General features: G+C 63.3%; 1 protein-coding gene across 2 annotated transcripts in view; it reads right to left on the bottom strand.

Annotated features, from left to right (window-relative positions):
* Nucleotides 1-349: 349 nt before the first annotated feature.
* Nucleotides 350-22337, bottom strand: part of TPCN2 (two pore segment channel 2) — a 28058-nt gene continuing 6070 nt past the window's right edge. The window contains exons 5-25 of one of the 2 annotated variants that reach the window (XM_037011383.2): nt 21570-21686; nt 19683-19789; nt 19033-19105; nt 17515-17617; nt 16541-16606; nt 16075-16139; nt 15411-15508; nt 14752-14833; nt 14452-14538; nt 11471-11590; nt 11279-11338; nt 9339-9467; nt 8553-8602; nt 6816-6915; nt 4542-4613; nt 3279-3352; nt 2731-2812; nt 2565-2647; nt 2079-2160; nt 1606-1700; nt 350-995 (exon numbers count right to left, since the gene is read on the bottom strand). In XM_037011383.2, the coding sequence (XP_036867278.2) occupies nt 917-995; nt 1606-1700; nt 2079-2160; nt 2565-2647; nt 2731-2812; nt 3279-3352; nt 4542-4613; nt 6816-6915; nt 8553-8602; nt 9339-9467; nt 11279-11338; nt 11471-11590; nt 14452-14538; nt 14752-14833; nt 15411-15508; nt 16075-16139; nt 16541-16606; nt 17515-17617; nt 19033-19105; nt 19683-19789; nt 21570-21686 (1824 nt within the window). In that variant the 3' untranslated portion in view covers nt 350-916. The remainder of the gene's footprint in view (nt 996-1605; nt 1701-2078; nt 2161-2564; nt 2648-2730; nt 2813-3278; nt 3353-4541; nt 4614-6815; nt 6916-8552; nt 8603-9338; nt 9468-11278; nt 11339-11470; nt 11591-14451; nt 14539-14751; nt 14834-15410; nt 15509-16074; nt 16140-16540; nt 16607-17514; nt 17618-19032; nt 19106-19682; nt 19790-21569; nt 21687-22337) is intronic. The other variant, XM_037011384.2, reaches the window with a different exon arrangement.

Here is a 22337-nt window from a genome sequence, read left to right as displayed (position 1 = left end):
GAGCCACCACCACTCAAGCTGGCCCTTGAAATGAGAGAACCGTTTGCCCATCTAGAGCTACAGGCGCTCCGGCAGCGATACGGCATGCCACACATCGCTCGTTTTCTCCTCCTCCCCATCCCAGCCCCCTCGGCCACACACCCTGCGGACACACAAAGGAGGGCCACCACTGGCTCACACATGCCTTTATGCAACTTAGAAAAAGGTGACTCTCGCCTGGGTGGACAGCCCACTGGCAGGACACACACCCTTGCAGCCAGATACCCTTGTGCAGTGCATAACCTGAACAACCTTACCTGGCAGCCCAACTCGAGAAGGATTGGAATTGTACCCAAGAATGACCACCTCATTCTTTGCAAGACTTACTGATGAAAATTATTAGCATTCTAATTAACAAAGCAGAACACACTCATATGAGCTGTAACTTAATAAAACAGTGAAGATTCTCTTCATGTAAAACCACGAGGATGCCAACCTTAATGCCCCAGAGAGACGCTGGTTGGCCTGTGCAGGGCCCGTACGGGCCTCTGGTCCCTGAAGGCCACCAGCAGTGAAGGCACCATGGAAAGCGCAGGGCAGGAGAGGAGGCCTCTGCTGCGTGCTTTTCACTGTCTCCAAGGTCCCTGTGGAGTCACCCTCTTCCCACATCTGGAAAGTAAGGGTCTCCCCGAAGCAGCTTACAGTGGAAAGTGGTGCAGGGCAGACACCACCCAGAGCCAGCGGCCGTCCGAGAGGCTGGTGGGGGCAGCAGTCCTGCCTGCTCGAACCAGGGCCTCTGTTCTCAGTCTGGCCTCAGGGGCAAAGTGGTTCTATCCAAGGGAAAGCCTTCCCGGGCGGCCGCCGCCTCTTCCCATGCAGGCCTGTCCAGAGACCACGTTGCCATCCACGTCCCTGGCCAGGGAGGCGCACCTGGATGTCACCTGCACAGCCGCAGGTGCGGATGGTGGCTCAGCTTCTCCATCAGCTCCTCCTCTGTCGGCTCCTCCAGGACATCCCTGTGGCGTCAGGGAGAAGATGCCCAGGGCGCACTGGAGGGAGAGGCCCTGGACACCTCCAGAAGGACGACAAGCAGACCCAAGGACACCCCGGGACATCCCGTGCAGGGGCCCCCGGGGTCACCAGACTCCTGCAGAAGGGAGCAAGGCAGGGACTGGGGACACAGGGATGCGGATCCGCCTCGGGGCCATCCACACGCTGCTCTCAGAAGCCCAGACACCTGTGTGCCCGTCCAGAGGCACGCGACATGGCTAGTGCTGTCTGAGGGGATCTGGCCGCCCACAGCGGGCGGCCTCTGGGACAATCTTCACCTTCCTGAACCTCAGGGCACCAGAGAGGAGAGAAAGGCGAGGTTCCCTCAGGCCACCTGTCTACACCCATGAACGGCATCACCTGGAGGCTAAAGGGCCTGAGAAGGCTCCCTTCAACGTGCGCATCACGGGGCAGGACAGAGTTCACAGGCTACCCAGCAGAGAGGCAAAGGAGCCCAGCCAGGGGCTGGGGGAGGGGGACAGGGTGCCCAGGGGGCACGGGGAGTACCACTGCCACAGAGGACACCCTCCCCTCGCCCTGGGAGGCCGAGCAGGAGCCTATTCCCCGGCCACGCACCTGAACAAGAGCTCCACAGTCGTCTGAGTGGTGGCCTCTGGGTCGCCGGTGAGCGACTGCAGGTGACTGCGGCGGTCCCACTTGTGAAGGAAGTTCTGGCAGGAAGGGGGGAAGGGTGTGAATACAGGGTCGGCCTGGTGTCGACTGCAGGGAGCTAGAGGCTCACCCTGGACACTAGGGTCCTGAACCCGGCAGGGCCACCAGCTCCTGCAGGAGCAGATACCTGCAGGCCCTCCTGCCCCGCCCCAGGGGCTGGGGACCCCACAGGGCAAATACGAGGGGCATTCCAGGGGGCTCCCAGAAGCCAGGGCGAGCAGTGCAGAGCCCAAGGGAAGGAGAGGGCCTGAGCTCAGGCCCCCCTGGGCCCAGCAGGGCCTCTGCCAACCACGGTCCCCAGTGGGCCGGGGCAGCAGCCCCACGCCACCAGCGAGTTAGGAACTACCAAGGAGGCAGCCTGGGCAGGGACCTAGTACCTCCAGAATCAGAGCGAGAAACAGGCTGACCCAGATGACGGATGACACCAGCCACCACAACACAAAATAGACCTTCGACCACCTGGGAGGACAAGAAGCGGCGGCCACCGTGAGCAGAGTGAGATCACGCCCATATCAGAAACATGGCACGTGTGCCACAGCTCCCGGGGGGTCGTGCCCAGGAATTCTGCTGTTATGCCCACTTTAGAGATGCCCTAACCAAAGTTTTAGAAACACTCAGTGAGTTGCCAACGTAGCACGGCCAGCACGAGGTGCTGACCCGGGACCACCTGCTGGGGTGCATCTGAGCTCCGCCCACCCCCGGGGGCCCCACACCCAAGCAGCCCTAATGCTGCGGACCTCCCAGAGACCCTCACCCCCCCAGTGCCCCCGTGACCCGGGAGCTGTGAACCCAGAGCCCGGCAGGGGCGGGGCAGTGCCACAGCCCTGAGGCAGCAGGGAGGAGACCCAGCACAGGCCACTCACGGGCCCGCGTAGCGGCGATAGGCGTCCAGGAACACCTGCCAGTTGTTCACCACCATGACATTCCACAGAGTGATCAGGGCGGCCTGCGGGGCAGCAGACGAGGGTCCATGGGGTGCGGAGGGCGGCGGGGGGGGCCAGTCCCGAGCAGCTGGGGTGCAGGACTCACCGCGAAGTCGTCGAAGTTGTTGGCCCAGTACTCCAGCTGCTCAAAGCTCCCGCAGGGCGCCGAGCCATTGTCAGAGGCCAGGCTGGGGACACGACAAGCTGGTTGAGGGCTGGGGCAACACGCACAGGGGGCACCCGCACAGCCTGGAACCCGTATGCACCGCTGACAAAGGCGGGAAAAGGAGAAATGCCCCCCTGGGCTGGGAGGCGCTATGAGCGCGGCGAGGGAACCAGAGCACCAGAAACTACACTAGGACCGGGCAGCTGGAGGGGCCTTCTCCCAGCCCCAAGCCACCATGGGCTCTACAGCCCCAGAGCTGGCATCACAGAGCCCCCTGCCCGCTTGCGGCTCAGCCTCCAGGTCCAAAAAGGGGCCACGGGCCGGGGGCGCTGCCCTGAGCATTCCCAGTACACCCCCTGGGTGCGGGCCTGGTGGGGAGCAGGGGGGAGGGGGGAGGGGGGAGGCAGAGGAGGAGGAGCCAGGAGGCCCCCACCGCGGACCCCCGCCCCAGCCCCTCCCTGCCCGCCATCCCCCAGGCCCCATCCCACCTGCTGTTTCCAGGAACCACGAGCACACCTCGGAACAGGCTGATGCCGACAATGGCGAAGACATAATACACCACCTGGCGGGGGGAGAGCTGGTCAGCACCCGGCCCCGGCCCTCTCAGACTCCGCAGAGCTGGGCTGAGGCCGAGGCCTGCACCCAGCGGGGGTCCCAGCCCTGGCCGCTCCCCTGGGAACCCCCAGGGCTCTGCTCCCAGGTACCCGTGCTGGCCACCAAGCTGCCCCAAAGGGAAGGAGGGAGGGCCGGCCAGGAGAGCCCCAGAGATAAACCGGGGGCCAGGGGAGGACCGAGCAGCCCACGGAAACAGGCTGCAGGCCCCTCCTCCAGGACTGGCACAGCACCGGCCACCCTGGCTAAGGAGTCCACCTCTGGGTCAGGCGTCTGGGGAAGGGCAGTGGGAACTGGCCAGGCCCATCCAGAAGGTGGCATCCCAGGAAGGCAAACAAGTAGCCCCATGCCGGCCAGGGGAAGGGCTGCCAGTGGTCTGGCCTGGCCCTTACACGCTCAGGGGACAGTGGCACACACCCCAGGCTGACCCAGCCGCTCCTGGGCCTGTTCCCTCCACTGTGCCAACAGGGCTCTGGGTGGGTAACAGCCGATACAAGTGCCTATTTCTAACATCCTGTGTTGGGCCCAAAGCACCTCAGGCCCCAGGCAGCTTCCCACCCCCACGATGCTCACAGTAAAGGCTCCCAGTGCCTCAGGTGGCCCTCTGCAGCCAGCAGGTGGCTAGCCTGCCCCGCCTGCCCCACCTGCCCCACCTCAGGCTGAAGCACCCCAGGACGGAGCCAGCAGCCCCTCGGAAGAGCAGCAACACCACGGGGCGCAGAAGGCAGGGAGAGCCAGTCCCGGGCAGCGGGCTCTCCCACGGACGTGGCTGTGAGTTCCTGAAATCCCTGAGCGAGGAGAGGTGGCCAAAACCCCCCCGGGGTCATGTGGGCTCTGGGGGGTTCTGGTACCTCTTACACTATTTTTCACCAGTTCCTCAACAAGCCCATAACCCAAAAAACATGACAGTGGCCGAGAGGCTCTCTGGGGGGGACAGGGAGGTGGTCAGGCACAGCCTCCAGGAGGGAGGGGGCACCCGGCTTCCTGCCCGCCCCGGGGCTTACCAGACCCGAACTAGAGCTGCGAGCACAGGAGGGATGCTCCCCCAAGCAGGACGGCCCCCCAGCCCCATGGAGACACTCACCGACCCAAGGCCCCGGCTCCAGGGCCCGCCCCACAGCCAGCACGGGCTCACTCACCACCAGGATTCCGCCAAAAGCCCGCATGTTCCTGATCAGGTCCAGGATGGTGCTGGCCACCAGGGCCGTCAGCTGCGGGAGGGAAGGACGCACAGACCTGTCCTCCCGGCCCTGGCCAGCCCCATACCCGCACACTCCCCACAGCCCCCCACACACCTGCACAACACCCACAGCTCCCCCCACACCTGCACACACCCCGCAGCCCCCCTGACACCTGCACACACCCCGCAGCCCCCCACATACCTGCACACACCCCACAGCCCCCCACATACCTGCACACACCCCACAGCCCCCCACTCACCTGCACACACCCCGCAGCCCCCCACACACCTGCACACACCGCGCAGCCCCCACACACCTGCACGAATCCCGAAACCCCACCTGCACATACCCCACAGCTGTACACACATACCTGCACATGTACTGTGTACACACAGCTGTATGCACAGACCCCTATAAACTTACACAGCTATATGCACACCCCACAGTTCACACACACAGTCGTGGACACCTACGCGTGCCCATATGTTCCCACACCCCTAGACATCGCCGACCACTCAGCCTGAGGTGGGTCTTGATTCCAAGACCCTTTGGCAAAGCCACCGTGTGCAGGACCGCAGTCCACCGTGCCTGCTGACCTGCTAACAAGGCTGCACTAACTCCTCTCTGCTCAGGAGGCTCCAAAGCAGGCAGATCTGGAGGCGGCCAGGCCAGACCCCAGTGACCAGGTCTGAGAAAGGGGGCCTCAGAGCCCCAGCCAGGAACCCCAGCTTCACAGGACAGCTCCGCTCACCTGCCAACCTGAGCCCTGGACAGCTGATTAGGCCTCTTACCCCTTCTGATCCGGCAGACACGGGAACCACCACATACGTGTACATACGTGGTGATGTGCGTATACTGGTGGTCCTTGAACAACACAGATCTGAGCTGCGGGGGTCCACTTGCATGTGGATTTGTTTCAATAAACATACTGAAAAGTTTTTTAAAGGTTTACAACCACTTGAGGAAATATTTTCTCTTCTCTTTTACTCTTAGAATGCAGCATATGATCTGTAACATGAAAGTATGTTTATCAACTGTTTTGTCACTGGCACGGCTTCCAGTCAACAGTAGGCCATTAGTAGGAGTGAAGTTTTGGGGGAGTCAAAAGTTGTATGCAGATTTTCGTACTGAGGTTAGCACCCCAACCTCGTTGTTGTTCAAGGGTCAACTGTATGTGCATTCATACATGCACGTGTGTGCACATGATGCAGGCATGTGTATACTGTGTGCATGATTATACACGGCTGCATGCACGTGTGGGACTGTGCAGTCACGTGTATGTGTTCAGTTTGTATGTGTGTGTGTGGCTATGTACTACATGGATATGATGGTGTCACTACCTGCGTGGTTGTGTATGGCTGTATTATGTATGTGTGACTATGTGAACAATTATGTGGATGTGACTGCACACGTATGGTTGTGTGTGTGCTCACATGTGTCACGTGTACGGACTGCACATGGAGGCATGCGTGCAGGCCTTGGGGCAGAGCCCCCATCTGCACCTGGACCCAGAGCCGCCTTCAGATGGTAAATACGGCTGGACAACAGGTAACCCCCAGACAGGCAGACGCACAGTTTGCTCAGAGGGACAGACGTGCACACAGCAAAGACATGGACACCCACTAAGGGGTCTGACATCCTTGGGTGATCTCTGCCTCTGTGCCAGAGCCTGAACACCCTGATCACCAACCTTCCCTCCCCTCCAGGTCGGTGTTACTCCCAATGGTGCATTAAGAGAAACCGAGGCTTGGAGATGGTCACAAGCCAACCTGCTCCTGCACGGGAGTCCTGGAAGTGAGCACCCGGCCAACCCTACCACTCCCCTCATTACTAGAAGCCACTAGGAGCCCAGGTCAAAGGCCTTCTGGACACCCCAGGACACCTAGGAACATACTGGTGTCAAGGGCTCCTGCCCTGCCTCTCATGAATGCCAGGGGGCCAGCCAGGGAGCATGAAGGTGCCCCTGTGACTGGCCGTGGGGCCTCACACCAGTCCCACCACACCAGCCCTCAATCGCCTGATCCACAAAAGTCCGGCAGGACCTCTCCCCGGCTCCCAGCCGCACCCCAGCACCAGCCGGCTACAGTGCAGGGCTGCGCGCACACCAGGGGGCCTGAGGTGGCAAGGTGGCCGTCCTCGGGCCTGGTCCCTCGGCACCAGGCCCGCCCACTCTCTGGAGCAGTGCCCAGTCTGAGCCGACGGCAGGGAAGGGGGTCAGGCACAGCCGCACACCTTCACGCTCGGGATGATCCGCAGGAACCGGAACACGATGAGCATGTTCGCCAGCCGGGCCATGTCCCACAGCGACAGCAGGCCCAGCATCTCCGGCTTCCTGGAGGGAGACAGAGACGCGGGCTGGGGCAGGTTCAGGACACGGGCCACAGGAAGACCAGGGGACGCAGGGTACAGAGACAGAGGCGGGGAGAGAGACGTGGGGAGAGCACCAGGGGCGGGGGGCACTCACCCTGCAGCCGCCACCAACCAGAAAGCTCCTACTCGGCAAGGGGGCGGGGCCCCAACCGCCCTCGTCCATGCCCAAGACATGGCCCTCTGCAGTCCACGGGGGGCCACTGAGGCCTGGGCACTGCCACCCAGCTCAGGTCCCTGCACTGAGGGGGACCTTGCCCCAACCCCTAACCACATGTCCTAACCCCTGACCCTTCCTCTGACCCTCTCCTTCACCCTTGATGCCACCCTGTTCCCTGACCCCTGAACCTGTCCCAACCCCCATCCCTGGATGACCCTCACAGCCTTACCGTGCTCTCATTTCCATTTAAATTTAAACCCATTTCACCCAGAGCGCCGCCCTGTGTTACTCGGCGGGAGTGCTGTGTGGGTTTGGGTGCACGTTAGGCACTGGCCAAGCCGCTGGGCACCACCATTTCTGAGGTGGGCTCCTCACGCCAGGCCCTGGGGCCACCGAGGATGGCGCCAGTCCCCGCAGCCTGTCATCCCGTCCCGCATAAACCCTTCCTGCAGCTCCTGGGAGCCGACCCCAAACAGCAGGCGTCTCGGCCCCACTCCCCACCTCAAGCAATTCCCAGCTGCCCCACTGAGACCAGGGCTGCCCTGCAGAGGCACCAGGAGACCACGGCCGCCCAGGGCCCGCAGTCGGCTAGTGCGCCTGCTGGGGCAGCTGCGTTCTGGGCCGTGTGACCCGAAGGCTGCCACTAGCCATGCCAAGGCACCCCGGGACCCCTGCCCAGGTGCCCATGTGTGACCAGAGCCGGGGGTGGCATGGTTCACATGGTAGCGAGAGTCCAGCGAGCCCCAGGCCCCCTCCTCGGCCACCTGACAGGAAGGTAAACCTGACACCAGGTGGGAGGTGACAACCCAAGGTCACAGCTTCCAGCCAGAGGCGGTCCCTAGCCCGATTCCAGGGCTCACGGGACCCCCAACCCTCAGCGGGGCCCCTGTCCCTGCTTCCGGCACCCAGTTCTCCAGGGCCACGTGTCCCCCACCCCAGTGCTGGGGCTGAGCCTCGGGAGGGGCACCTTAACAGCTTCCTGACGAGCTCTGGGAATGCCACCGTTCTGGAGGCAAGCTACGATGTGCTAAGGAACCCCGAGAGCCACGAGAAGGGGCCCACTCCCGAGTCCTCAGCGGGGCAGGAGCCCCCTCCTAACAGCCAGGCACACAGTGGGGCAGGAGCCCCCTCCTAACAGCCAGGCACACAGCGGGGCAGGAGCCCCCTCCTAATAGCCAGGCACACAGTAGGGCAGGAACTCCCTCCTAACAGCCAGGCACACAGTGGGGCAGGAGCCCCCTCCTAATAGCCAGGCACACAGTAGGGCAGGAACTCCCTCCTAACAGCCAGGCACACAGTGGGGCAGGAGCCCCCTCCTAACAGCCAGGCGCAGACACCTAGCCTGGGGCAGGCCCGGGCCCGCCTCGGGCAGCAAGACCCCTTCCCTGGGCCCAGGCAGGGCACCGGCTGCCGCGGCCTCCCCCACTTCCCGAGCCACATACCAGCCTGGGTGCGGGAACCGGTACACAGCCAGAGTTGAGATCTCCAAAACCTTTAATCACCAAACAGAGAAGGCATCGCTACAGCAACGCTGATCTGGGCGGCTTTTCAATGAATTCTAAAGCTCGCGTCCAGCACATTCTCCCCAGAGGAGGCTTTTGGAGAGAAATCAGAGCTCAGTCCTTGTCCCCAAGGGGTGGTTCCAAACGTGGGGACTTCCTGCAACTGAAGGCGACACTCTGCTCTCAGAAATGGGGGGCCTGTGAGCACGAGGGCCGGGCTCCCGGGAAGGCTGGCGGAGTCTGGGTCGAGTCTCTCACACCGTGTCTGCTCCTGCCCCGAGGGGCCACGGCTCAAGGGGCCAAATACGTACACGCCTCCCTGACAGCACTGTGACACACACACCGGGCAGCGGCCCCGCACTCCCCCGGGTCCAGGGGAAAGGAGACTCTCCCAAGGACACGAGGTGCCTGAGAGCCACCCTGCCCCGCCCTGCATGTCAAGGTCCTACTGTCCTTAGGACTGTGCCCAGGACCGGGTTAGCCGCTGAGGGCTGTGGGTTGCCTCTGTGGCTCCCTCAGGGGTCAGAAAAGGCAGGCTGTCCCCACGAGGCCTCGGAAACCCAGCCTCTGGACCCCCGGTGGCCGCCTGCCAAGCTCAGAGTGGTGCAGGATGGCCCTTTGTAGCCGGCCTGCGGTTCTCAGGGCGGCCCGAGCAGGAACACGGCGCACAGTGGCCCCTGAGGCCAGTGCCCCCAGAGGCCAGCGCCCGCCCCTCCTGGACTTTACCAGCAGGACGATGGTGAGGAGCCCATCAAACACGTTGCTGGGGTGATACAGGTACCCCCGCAGGCCCAGGGCAAACACCTTAAGCAGCATCTCCAGCAGGTAGTACAAGATGAAGGCACAGTTGAGAATCTGAGGGGAAGACAGGCACCTGGAATCAGCCCCACTGCCGCCCCCTCCCCACCCTCACCCCTGGCAAAAGGCCCCTGCAGCCATTCGGTCCCCAGGCTCGGCCCAGAGGGGGCCTGGAGCAGGGCCTCGTGAGCCCAACTGGCACTGCCGTCACATCACCACACAGGAGCTGGCCAAGGAGCGCAGGCCTCCGGCCATACCACCCTCTCCCTCCGGCTCCCTGCACCTCCTGAGCCCCCATCCTGCCCGCAGCCCCTTCTCACACCATACCTACTCAGGCGACGGGTACCCCACACACAACTTCACTGGCAACTCGCACACCAGCTCCCTGGCCCCAGACTCCCCTGGCCATCCCAGGGGCCCTCGGCCCCCAGGCCCCACATCCGCTCTGTGCCTGCAGGGCCTGGGTTGCCCTCCAGCCCACCCACTCCTGTCCTGCCACATCGCTCCCTCCCCACGGCCACCACCTGAGCTCAGCCCCCAGCTCTCTTCCCCCTGGCCTCTTTGGGGGGCCCCCACCAGTCCACTCTCCAGGGGAACGTCAGGGCAGCCTCCTACAACACACAGGGGCCGTGCCCCACACCACCAGGCATTCCCAGCTCTCGGCAGGTCCTCCCGAGCCCTGGGGAGAGGTGTGCTGGGGGGGTCTCCTCATCAAAGGTAGTCGCAGGCTACTGCACCACTGTCTTTTTTAAAAACGGTAAATAGCTAGTAGCTCGTCCATAAAAGGAGGTCACATGAACCCTCCCCATACGTGCACAGACCCACATGGGGGTAATGGAGCATGGGGTCAGCTGAGCACAGCAGGTCACCTTGCCCAGGTGACCACTCAAAACCCTTGTGCTCCTGGTCAGCGCTGTCTGTTCACAGCCACGAAGGGATGCAGGATAAACATCTGGTCCTGCATTACGAGCAGGTATTGTGGGCACAGAACGGTGGAATTCTACAAAGTCATCCCAAGACCCCTCGGTGGACTCATCAGACCAAAGCCTCTCAAAATAATCAAGCTGATTCTAGCACTTAAAAAGCTGTTGTTAAAAAAGGTAAAATACAATTTGACATCTGTCAGGAATAAAATCCAGCCACCTCTGCAACGTTATTCATGAAGAGGGGCCTGACTATCCTCGTACAAGAAAAAATACAACAAAATTACAACATTAAAAAGCTTGACTTTCCTGAAGCATAAAATAGGAGGGTTTTCAAGAAAGCCATTTTTTTCCAACTTTGATGATGTGATAAGTTTTACTCCATTTAACATACATGAGATAATGTGCCATTTTTAAATTAGAGCGAATCAAGCCTTTCCTTACATAGAAAATATTTAATAGTTTTCATCCTTTTGATAATGTCCATATTATGTTCATTAAAATGAACTTTAAAGTACATGCCTTGCTAAGGTCCTGGTACTAAGTTACACAGAGGTATTGCTGCTCTTCTGCTTAAAATCCAAAATGGAAAAATTATTAAGTCATTAAGGAGACTGACAAGAACTTACACTACTAGGAAAGGATTCACAATTCTAAACGAGGCCGAGAAAACAGCTGACAGGAACGGTCACATCCCAGGGCAAGACCAGCCGGAAGACGACCTGTGGCCCTTCAGACCCGCCCGTCTTCCTGGCCCTCGGTCCCGTCCTCCCACTACGCCTGCCCACGGGGCCTACACCCTCCGCTGCCTCCACCTTCCTGGGGCGCCCCGGGAACGGCCTGCCTCTCCAGGCTCGGAGCGCAGGTGGGGGCCGCGCCCTCGGCTCTTCTCTGCGACGCCTGCGTCCCCGGCCACGGCCTGAGCGCAGCAGCCTCAGGACTCACCCCCAGGATGAAGTCATCTCGGTCCCTGGGAAGCACATCTGCATCCATCACAAGGAACGCCTGCAATGCCAGGGCGGGGGCAGCTCACCAGCCCTGCCCAGCACAGGGGCACCCGGAGGCAGGGCAGGCAGGGGAGCTGGGGGGTGGGGACGCAGCACCGCCCGGACCCCGCGAGGGCAAGCTCACACTCACACAAATGGACAGGAGGTTCCCGAGGGCAATCAGGTTCCCCAGGCAGTCAAAGCAGCGGTGGCTGAAGAGGAACTGGGTGCTTCGCAGAAACGGAGACCGGTACTCGGGCCGTGGCGGGGGCTGGGGAGGCAACACACGTGCTCAGAAACACACGTGCTGGCAGGCGAGCCCAGCCCACCTGGCCTCAGGAAATGCTCTCAGACACACACGTGCCTCCACACACGACGTCCATCACACGCTGCTTTGTAACTCCAAAGGGGAGCCAGAAACAACCCAAACAGCTACTGACTCCTTAAGGAAACCACAGCAGAATGTCAGGCAGGCGAGAAAGGCACAGGGTTTACCATGATGTGAAAGTGCTGTGAAAAAACACGTAAATCACGTGCCAATAACTATGAAAGCACAGAACAGGAGTAACCCATAGGCTGTGAACAGGCGGGAGTGGAAAACGACGGAGGGCAGCCTGGCAAGAAACACTATCGTCAGAACAACCGTGAGACCCCGCGCCTTCCACGCCCGCGTCCTCCCAGGACGCGTCCATGTGCACGAGGACAGAGGCCTGGACGGTCGCTGCAGCACCGCGACGGCAGCCACCTGGACGCTCCTCAGGGGAGGACGTGGCGCAGCAGCCAGAGGGCGTGAGACGGACCCACGCGGCAGCCCCACGGGAGCCGCTGGCGGCACATGGCTGCTTAGATTGGAGTCCAATCAAATCACTCAGTTCTCTGTCACAACAGTCACATTTCAACAGCCCAACGTGATCCGTGGCTACCGCATCAGGGAGGCAGACAGAGAGCATTTCATCATCATGCAAAGGTCCACAGGAAAACGGAGAGCTCCCTGGGGCCCCCCCGAGCAGCGAGGCACCTCATGTATGTCAGACAAAGGTACCGGCATTTCTTCAGGACACACACGCGCTTGTGACCACACGGGGAAGGGTCTGGAAGGAAAACACTGGGGCATCAAAAAGAACAGCACGGCTATTCTGGGCCTGAACTGGCCGCACTGTCAGTCCACTGCCTCTCGGCTCCCAGTTCACCCTCCCACGCCTGCCCCATTACAAAGGGCAGAGCCCTCCCGCACCTGCCAGGGGGCACGAGGCTAGCCCCCAGTAGAGGACGAGGCCTCCTGCACTTCCTGGCTCCCACGTGGTGGGTCAGCAGGGTGAGGCTGTCCCAGCCACACCCCCAGGTGTCTCCTGCCCCCCTTGCATCAGCATTTGGGGGATGAGAGCGTCCTAAAACCAAGGCACAGACATCATAGCTCCCCAAACCTCTGGGACCCAGACTTCCACCTCAAAACCACCGTTCTGGACTTTAGACCCAGGCACGTTGGGGAGAGAACATCCCACCGCACGAAAGGCACGGGCAGAGCGGGGATGTGGCCCGCGTGCTGCGCCGACCCCAAGCCTGTGCCCGATGCGTGCCTACTCCACCAGTCACGGCCACAGCACCTTTTTTTGATATCATGTGATCCCAACACCAAAAGGGTGGGAAGGTCAGATTTGGATGACCCAGACCCCACAGTGTCCTACAGACCCAGCAAGCACCCAGGGGAGCCCAGATGTTGGCAGACACCCCCCAGCAAACCGAGAAGCAAGCCCGCCTTTCCAGATGTCTCCCTACCCAGTCGACTTGCCCCAGGAGGGGCTGAACCCCAGCAGACCAAGCCCACAGCTGCCAGGAGCTGCCTCCTGCCCCAGGATGAGAACCATCGCCAGGAAGGTGCTTCCAGCTTCCGCCTGTGCTTCAAGGGCCATCGCCACGGTTTCCGCGACATCCGCCCTGATGTGGACTCACTACTGCCCCAGGTCACCCCGGAGTGACAGCCTGCATCCCAGGCAGAGCTTTGGTGCACTGACACACAGCGCCCGCCTGCACGTCCCTGTGGCCATCTTCCATGCCCAAAGGAGGCCACGCCGAGGGGCCGTCGAGGAGGGGCACCCCAGAGGACGACAGGAGGGACACTCGGGGCTGCACGCCAAGCAGGGCTTGGCTCCAGACGACCTGGGACACCTTAGGGAGACACCTCTGACAGGGGCCTGAGGCCACAGCAGCTGGCAGCAAACCACTTAGTTGTTACAGGCTGAGCTGTGCCCCCAAGGTGTACATACCGAGGCCCTGACCCCCAGCTACCTCGGGTGTGCTTATACTTGGAGGTGGGTCTTTAAAGGGGTGATCAAGGTAAATGAGGTCATAGGGTGACCCTGATCCAACGTGACTGTTGTCCTCAAATGAAGAGGGGGTCAGGGCACAGACAGCATACAGGGATGACCACCCGAGGACCCAGGGAGAGGACGGCGTCCACACACCCAGGAGAGGCTCCGGGGAGCCGGCCCTGCCCACCCCTGGGTCTTCGCCTTCCAGCCTCCAGGCCTGGGGAACAATAATCCTTGTTGTTTCAGCCATCCAGGTGTGGTATTTGCTACGGCAGCCCCAGCCGAATGACACGAGAGCGACAGAGCCAGCAGGAGATGTCTGGCTCCAACTCTGCCCCCACCCCCACTCCAGGGTCCAGCTCGGGCCTCTGAGCGGCGGGAAAGACGGCCCCTCCGCACTGCCTACGAACTCCTGGGCTGTCTCCCATCCTCTCCACCCCCCACCCCGAAAAACTGCTACAGGAAATGCAGGGGGGCCCAGGGTCCTCAGGACCCACGCTGAGCCGGATGCCTGGACCTGACAGACAAAAAGCTCTGGACGAACACAGGAACCTCCCAGGAAAGGACACCCGGGAAGAAGACGAATCTGTCATAGAGACAAAAAGTGTCTGCAGGCCCCTCCAAGCCCGGCGAGGCCCAGGCCAGTCCCTGGGGTCTGCGGACCTCAGGAGGTCAGCAAAACCACCCCACTCTGCAGGAGCCACACCACCCCCGCTCCCACTCACCCCACCCCAGGGGCCAGAATCCCCAGGAGGGTGGGTCACCAAGGGCCACCCAGGTGATGGAGTGACACTGGAGCCCCCTCCTCACCCTGGCCCGTTACCTCTTTAATGACCCTCCTGTCAAGCTCATTGAAGAGCTTCTGGAAATCGTCAGCGGACAGCCAGTCATCACCGTAGGAACACGCCTTCTGCAGAGGGGGAAGCACAGGTCAGCCGGCGTCGGTGGGGCCGGAGCAGGGCCAGAGGCGGGGGGAGGCAGTGAGCCGCCCAGCCCCACCCAGGCTGGGCCACCCTGGCGGACCTGAGATGACACCCCATCCTGAAGAGGGGCCGTGGGCCTGTGAGACCTCCGGGAGGAGCCCAGAAGCACAGGCCACGGAGGGTGGGGGAGGGGCTGATACCTCCACGATGGCCTGCTTGCGGCTGCTGTCCAGCTGGACTTTCTGGAGCACCTGAACAAGGTCCCAGGTTCTCACCCCGACTCTGTGTGGGGAAAGAGTGCCCATAGCCCGTGAGCCCAGCCAGCCTAGTGCCCCGGGCTGCCCTGACCTCTCGCCTGACCTGTGGCCCAAAGCCACTGAGCAGCTCCCGGCAGTGACAAGGACCTCCGGGAGGGAGCCCACCAGGGCCGCCTCACAGCCACCCGTCATCTAAACTCCCAGCAGGCACCTTCGTCCGCCTCACAGAGGAGCCTGTGGACACTCAGAAGGGGCTGCAGCCACAGGGCTGGCGCCTCCTGCGCTGACACCACCTCAGAACCAGGCAGGGAGGCCCCTCTGGTTCTGACCCAAGGACAGGGGTAGAGGGGGGATGGGGTACAGCCAGAGCCGCCAAGCCGCCCACCAGCCCAGGACCTCCAAGGGGCCATGAGGACAAACAAGCTCAGACCAGAACCATGGGGACCCCGGACCCCAGGGAAGGGGCACCTCTGGAGTCCACAGGCGGAGGGGGGCCAGGGCAGCCAAAGGCACAGCCACTGCCCGGAGACACCCCAGCTAAACAGCTGTGCGGCTCCCTCCAGGCTGGCAGCCCCACTTCCCTGGAGAAGCACCGCACTCACCCTTGAGGGCAGGCTGCTCCCCCCGCTGCCGTGGCCAGGACCTCGTAGGCAGCCCGGGTCCCCAGCCGCCGCCGGAACAGTGAGGTCTGGAAGGATTTCTGCCGGGAGTGCAGCTCTGGGTGACTCGGCTCAGTCCTGCCCCAGCACCCTGAGGCCGAGGGGCGCCCTGCCCACCCACAGCCTGGAAAGCAGCCCCCTGGCCCCTCAGACACCAGTCGCAGACCCCACGGCCGGTCCTCAGCGGAAGGAACCACGGCCCCATGAGGTATGTAATTCACTAACGTGTGCATTTCTTCCTAGCATATTCGGGGATCCCTGCCCTCCCACTGGTGGATTTGGGGTCACTTGCCCTGGGAGCTGCGATTCTACAGCAGAGGGGGTGGGCAGGGAAGAAGCTCCCAGGTGGCCCTGGGGACAGAACTGCCTGGGGGGCCCGCTGGCTCACAGGAGGGACCCACAGGGCGGTGCAGAGCCCACTGCAGACCCCTGGCCGCCCACTCCGCCGTAGCTCACCCATGCCAGGGGCCGGGCCACCACCCTCCCGGCTGACACCCCCGGAGCCCGGCTGGAAGAGCCCCCAGACCACCCAGCTGGTCAGCTCTAGGCACGCCCACTTGGTCTGCAGGGACAGCTCTGTGGTGGGGAGGTGAGCAGCCCGGCTCACCATCAGGTAGCCCCGAAACTGATTGTAGATGATGGCCGTCAGCAGGTTCATCAAAAACAAGCTTCCTTCAAGGGAAAAAGCCACCGTCAGGAGGGACTGCCCTGGCTGGCGGCAGAGTGTGGCAGGAGCCAGCCGCAGCCTCGTGGGCTCAGAGGGCAGACACGGGCCCGGCACACCCGGGGTGGGGTAGGAAGGGCCCAACAGCCGTGGGGCACGGAGTACCTGCTGTTCCTGCCGCACAGCCCAGGGCACGCCACCCAACACGCAGGCCACCCACCCACGTCCGGCAAACAGGAATGCCACCCGACCTGCCCAGACATGGGCGCTGAGCACACATCACCAGCAGTCACAGACCAAAGAGCACGGGTGAGGGCCACGCTGAGGTGACAGCACGGGTCTGGGGGCACACCCACCCTGAGCCCTCCGGATCCTGCCAAGTGACCCCTGCAGACCTGCCCAGACTCACCGATTAGGATGAAGACTATGAAAAAGATGGCGTAGGCCCGGTTCTTGGAATACGCAGGCATCATCACTACAAGAGAGAAACGGGGGAAACTGCAACAGGCCCACAGCCACAGCGTCCGGCCAGGCCCCGTCGCGACCCTGCGGGGTCCGGGTGGGAGAGCGAAGCAGCCTCCTCGTCCAAAGTCCCTGCCTCCCACCTCTGCTTCCACACGCATGGGAACAGCGGGCCCAGCACCGTTCAAGGATGCGCGTTCCTTACCGCTGAGCTGAGACCTGCCTCCCCGTGACCACTGCCCAGGCTGGAGGCTCAGGTCTCCCTCGGGTGACTCACTGGGACTCACAGGGTATGTGGGGACAGTGCCCAGGGTCCAACTGCACAGCTCTCCCTGGGTGTGGAAGCTGGGGCTGCCCTCCCGGGAGGGTCTCTAGGGTCAGTAAATGCCCCCAAGCCCAAGAAGGAAGGCACCGGCCGGCATGGCCAGGCTGCAGGACTGCGGCCACCGCATCCTGGCCACCCCCCGGCCCAAGCAGAGGCCCCAGCGGCAACCCCGACCGTGAGGGCCAGCCACCTGGGCCCGGGGCCTCTTACTCGCGTGGCTCCAAGCGGCGCCGGAACTGGGCTTGGGTGGCAACAGGGAATGGCCGGACCCCTTCAGGGTATGAGGTGGCCGCCAGGGAGGCCCCACTGAACACACCACCGCCCGCCACCACACAAACACCACTGCCCATCTTCAGCTTCCCCGTGGGGTCGGGAGATGCGGGGAAAGGAGTGGGGGGCGGAGCCAAAGGAAGAGAGAGAGAGAGCACAGGGTGGACCAGAGAGAGGTGGGAGGCGAAGGAAAGAAGCAGCAGACACGGGAGAAGAACGAGAAGGGAGGGAGGAGACGAGCGCCACCCTCTCACCCGCACCTGCCCGTGAGAAGGCCCCGGGGGCCGGCCTCCCCCAGCCCAGCCCTGGCCCCGCTCCTCACGCACCGTCAGGGTTGTTGGCAGTGGTCAGCAGCACCAGGAGGGAAGTCAGGGCCTCCGGCAAGTTGCGGAAGTAGGTCAGCCGCTCCCCGTCCTGCCCGTCATCCTGCTGAGAGCACGTGTGGCCCTCTGAGCGGCCACTCAGACCTCCACCCCACCGGCCAAGGCTCCAGGCCCCAGACCCCGCAGGCCGGGACCAGCCACCATGCTCCCCGCGTCCCTGCAGAGCCCGCTCTCAGCCAGGCCAGCCCCAAATCAGGGCCTCCGAGCCCGAGAGCCCAGAGAGGCCCAACACCGCATGGACACGGGCCACGGAAAAGGGCCTGCTTGGAACCACGGTGCAAAGCTCTCGGCCAGCCGGGCTGAGCGCGTCCTCACAGCCCAGCGGCCCAAACAGCACACGCAGGGGCCGGCAAGCCCCCTTCCGGCCTGCCTCTGCCAGGTGCTGCACCGTGCAGGCTGTAAGGCCGGATTCCTACCCACAGGTCGGCCACCATCACCACCTTGTCTGATCCCCGACGGTGGGCAAGGAACAGGACCCACACCAAGACCAAGAAGCACAGCCCCCTCGGGTCCACAATCACACACCACGCCGCTCCCCTCAGCCCAGCCGTACTTTGTGGGGCAGAAAACGAAACCACCAGAGGAAGCGACGTCCCCCGAGCCCCTCAGGACACTCAGCGTCCCCAGATCAGAGGGCTCTCCTCGGCCCCCCACCATTCTCAGATTCTGCACAACAGCAGCGTCACTGGGCCACTGAGGGGCCTGAGAAGTGGGGGGCTGGTCCCCACAGGCTAGCTGTCCCCACTGCCCACAGACACGACAGTTATACAGACACGTGGGTTCACATGTAAACAGACACACATATGCACAGAGACACACAAAGGGGCATCTAGCCCCCCCCAGGGTCAAAAGGGACAGTCCGTGGTGTTCCCCCAGGGACAGCACAGCCCCAACCCCAAATGGAGCCACAGATGCACCAACACCAGTCTGACCGAGCGCCGCCACGCTCCCAAGACAGACATGCAGACACCAGCCCTGAGGACAGCGGTCCCGGCCAGGACATGAGGACAGACACCGGGACCACAGACGCACGGGCCAGGGGCCAGAGCAGGCCCCAGGGCGCAGGCAGCAGACGCCTCCACAGAGCGCGGAGCGGCCGGGGCCAGGCGGCAGCAAGGACCACAGGGAAGGGGCTCGGGGGGAGGGCAAGCAGGAGGCGCCTGCCTGGAGAGAGGGGCAAGTGCTACAAGGGGCACTGATGGCCCCAAGCGCCAGTGTGAGGGGGCCTCCGTCCAGGAGGGGTGCAGGGAAGGCTGGGGGCTGGCCTGGGAGGAAAGGGGCACGGAGGGAGGGAGCGGGCGGGCGCCCGGCAGGGGCTCAGGTGGCCCAGCACTGGCCCTAGTCACGAGTCTGGGCGGGCGGCCTGACCTGGGCCTCCATCTCTGCTGGCCCAAGAAGCACAGACGGGGCCCCGCACGGGGGCCGCGGGCAGGGGCGGGCAGGGGCGGGCAGGGGCGGTACCTTCTCGCCGGTGAACAGCAGCATCCCGAGCACGGTGAAGACACACAGGTGGAGCAGCAGCAGGAGGAGCACACTGCGGGGCCCACACTCAGCGCCGGCCCGGACGGGGCCCCCACGGCCCGCCCCTGCCCCAGCCCCCGCCTCGGGCTCAGCCCTGGGGTCCTGCCCTGGCAGAGCTCTCTCCTTGGCAGCGACAACTGGCAGCTCCAGGGGCATTTCCCAGGGACCCAAGGACCCCAGGGACCCAGAGGGGACGGGTTGCTTCCGTCCATCTGGACTGGACGGGAAGGGTCAGCCACGTGAGCCTCTGGGGGAGCGGGGACACGCCAGGTGGGGGGAAGACTGGGGTGGGGGGATGGGAGAGGAGGGGGGCGCGGCCACAGCCACGGCGCTCTGGGACGCACAAGGCTCCAAGGAGCTGCCAGGGACCCCACAACAGCCGTCCCCCCACCCCAGGCTGTCACTGGCCACGCCCTAAGCTGGCAGGGGACTCAAACAGGTTGGGCACAGTGCCCAGTGGGGCTCAGATCACGTGCGGGGTCTTGATGCACAGCTGCCAGGACGGAGGCCCGGGTGGCTGGTGCCCTAACCCCGCCACAGGGGGCAGGAACCCCTACTCGCCCCCCAGCACACCGGGCACCAGAGCCCACCTGGCCATCTCAGGCAGCGACCACCTGATGCACTTGAGCGTCTTCTTCATCAAGGAGGAGTTCTGCATCAGGAAGAAGGGGCGCAGCAGCCGGCGCAGCCGCAGGGGCTGGGAGAGACCAGGAGGGGCCGTGGCTGAGCCCACGCCAGGGGGACACGGGTGCCTGGCCCGGCATCAGGCTGCTCCGCGGCTACCTGCCCCAGTGCTTCCGGTGCCTGGTCACACCGTGCCCATCCAGCGCCCCTGCCCACACAGGCTCTCACCGTCCCCCCAGAGCAGGCAGCCAGCACCCTCAGAGCAACCCCCACTCCTGCTGGGTCCCTGCTCTGCCAGGAGGGGGCACCTGTTCCCCCAGGGAGCAGACTGCCAGCCCATGGGGCCTCACCCACCCGTACCCACAGACCACGCAGAGGGAACTCCGCCCCCTCCACACGGGCGTATGTGCACACCCTCCACACACACACACACACACACACACACACACACACACACACACACGGGCACGCACGCACGCACACACAGCATCTCCCACACCCCCTGGCCTTCCTGTCAGAACCGAAGGCTGTCCCACCACAGACCGTCCTCAGGACACCCCCAGGCCGCTCACAGGCCCGTCACGCATGCTTTCCCCACGTTTCAATACCTTCCACTCACAACAAAGTCAAGACGCACCCCTTCACCAGCCCGCGCACCCCTGCCCGTCCCAGACAATCAGTCCTCCTGCCAGGAGTGGGGACCCACCCTCAGTGACCTCCAGGCCTCTAAGCCAGCCCAGTGCCTCGACCATCTCCTTTATACCTGATCCCCAGGTGCTGGACACCCAAGCCCCCGCACTCCCCTCCAGCCCCATGCCCTGGTGAATGAGAAGCTGTGGGTTTTTAGTGTCACATTTACACTCTGGACTCCCACACACAACCTCCAGCCCAAGCTCTCAACTCAACTCCATCCCACCGGACATCTCATGTTCGAGACACGAGGCTGGCTGTGTCCCCTCCCTGCCCAAGCCCTTGCAGCTGCCTGGAGGCCCCCAGAACCTGCCCCCAGCATCCCGCTCAGCCCACCGGCCTGCTCGGTGGGCTGGTCGTCCAGTCCCTGTCTGGGTGTGAATACCACCCCTTCTAGCTGCCCTGGGCCGCCTTCCTTCACACCAGCCACTGCACATGGACCAAAAGCCTCAACTGGAAAAGCCCCTGAGAGATGGTGACGAAAAGGACACCCTGCAGGGGGCAGGGTCCTTCCCATCTGGGCCGAGAAGGGGAACAACTGGGTGGGTGGTCAAGGCGAGGAAAGAACAGGCTGCATGCTGGGGGCGAGGAGTCCAGGGGGCCGACATGGATGGGGGCGCACAGACGGGGGCCACGTGCGGGCGGGGAGGATGCGTGGGGACAGGCCCCTACACGAGTTCTCCGCCACAGCACCGGATAGGCCTGTGTTCCCGAGCGGCCCTGATGGACACAGATGTCCCTGAACCCACGTTCCAGCTCTGCTCCTCCCATCACAGGGCAGTGCCTCTGGGGCCTCCAGGAGCCATCAAGATGCTGCCGTGGGGGAGGTCGGGGCCTGCCAGTCTCTGTGGGCTTTTTCTCACATCGCGCCTCCCAGAGCTCCAGCCAAGTGGCTGGGCTGAGGCCCTGGGGCGGCACTTGCATGGGGAACACAGCCAGGGCGAGGCAGGACCCTGGGATCCTAGAACATGCTCCCGGGCCCGGGCCCCCCAGGCCTCAGCCCCTCCACCTGCAAGATGGGGACGCAGCTCCCCAGCCCGTGGCTAGCTGGGATGCCACAGAGGGGTCAGGGCCGAGCAGGTGGGCAGCCAGTGCCCACCATGCACCTGGGCCACAGCACACCCAGAGCCCCACTCCCACCGTGGGGCTGCCGCACCGCTTACCTCCCGACAAACCAGACTCAGCGTCACGACCCAGTCCAGGAGAGACACCGCCAGCGCCACGAGGTAGGCCAGCAGCCAGAGGTTCTTGCGGAACTGAGCCCAGCCGACCAGATAGCTCTGCAGGAGAAATGCTGCTGAGCAGGCGGGACTGGCTGCAGACACAACCGCGCAGCCGGTCTGAGGCCGTGGGTGCCCGAGGCCAGGGGGTCGGAGCAGAGTGCTTCAGCAGGCGGCGTGGTCTCCGTGGGACTCGGGGAGCAGGAAGCTGAGCAGCAGTCGGAGGCCCACCCGGCCCACACTCCCGCCAGTCCATCAGCCACCTCAAGGGGCTGCTGACCATGGGCTCGGCACTCAAACTGCCCCAGCCTCGGCTTCCTCACTGGTACCAGGGTCCCCACCCAACCATCCATTCAGCTTGTGCAGGGGAATCTTTCTGGAAAGACTAGGGAACAATGACCGCTCAAGGCCAAGCTTCCGCTCCGTGCCTGGGGCTGGGAATGGGGGGGATTCTGTCGTGGATTCTGCCCTCACCCAACTGCCACCTCCTGCCACACTGACCCTCCAGGGGTCTCAGCTCGCAAATAAAAATGTGCACATTCCCACCTTTTGAGCCTCCTAAAGGTACCGACCATTCAAAAAATGCTGATAAGAACTTCTCTTCAGTTTCAAATGCAGCTATAAACCCCCAGACCTCCTAACCGCACATGAGCTAAGAGAGAAGAAATAAGACTGCCCAGGGCCCTTGGTCTCCCACACGCACACCCCAAC

This window comes from Manis javanica, chromosome 11 (genome assembly GCF_040802235.1).
Source record: "Manis javanica isolate MJ-LG chromosome 11, MJ_LKY, whole genome shotgun sequence".
NCBI classification, from domain to species: domain Eukaryota; kingdom Metazoa; phylum Chordata; class Mammalia; order Pholidota; family Manidae; genus Manis; species Manis javanica.
The sequence above is the reverse complement of the archived record's forward strand: the minus strand, read 5'-3'. Positions and strand labels throughout refer to the sequence as shown.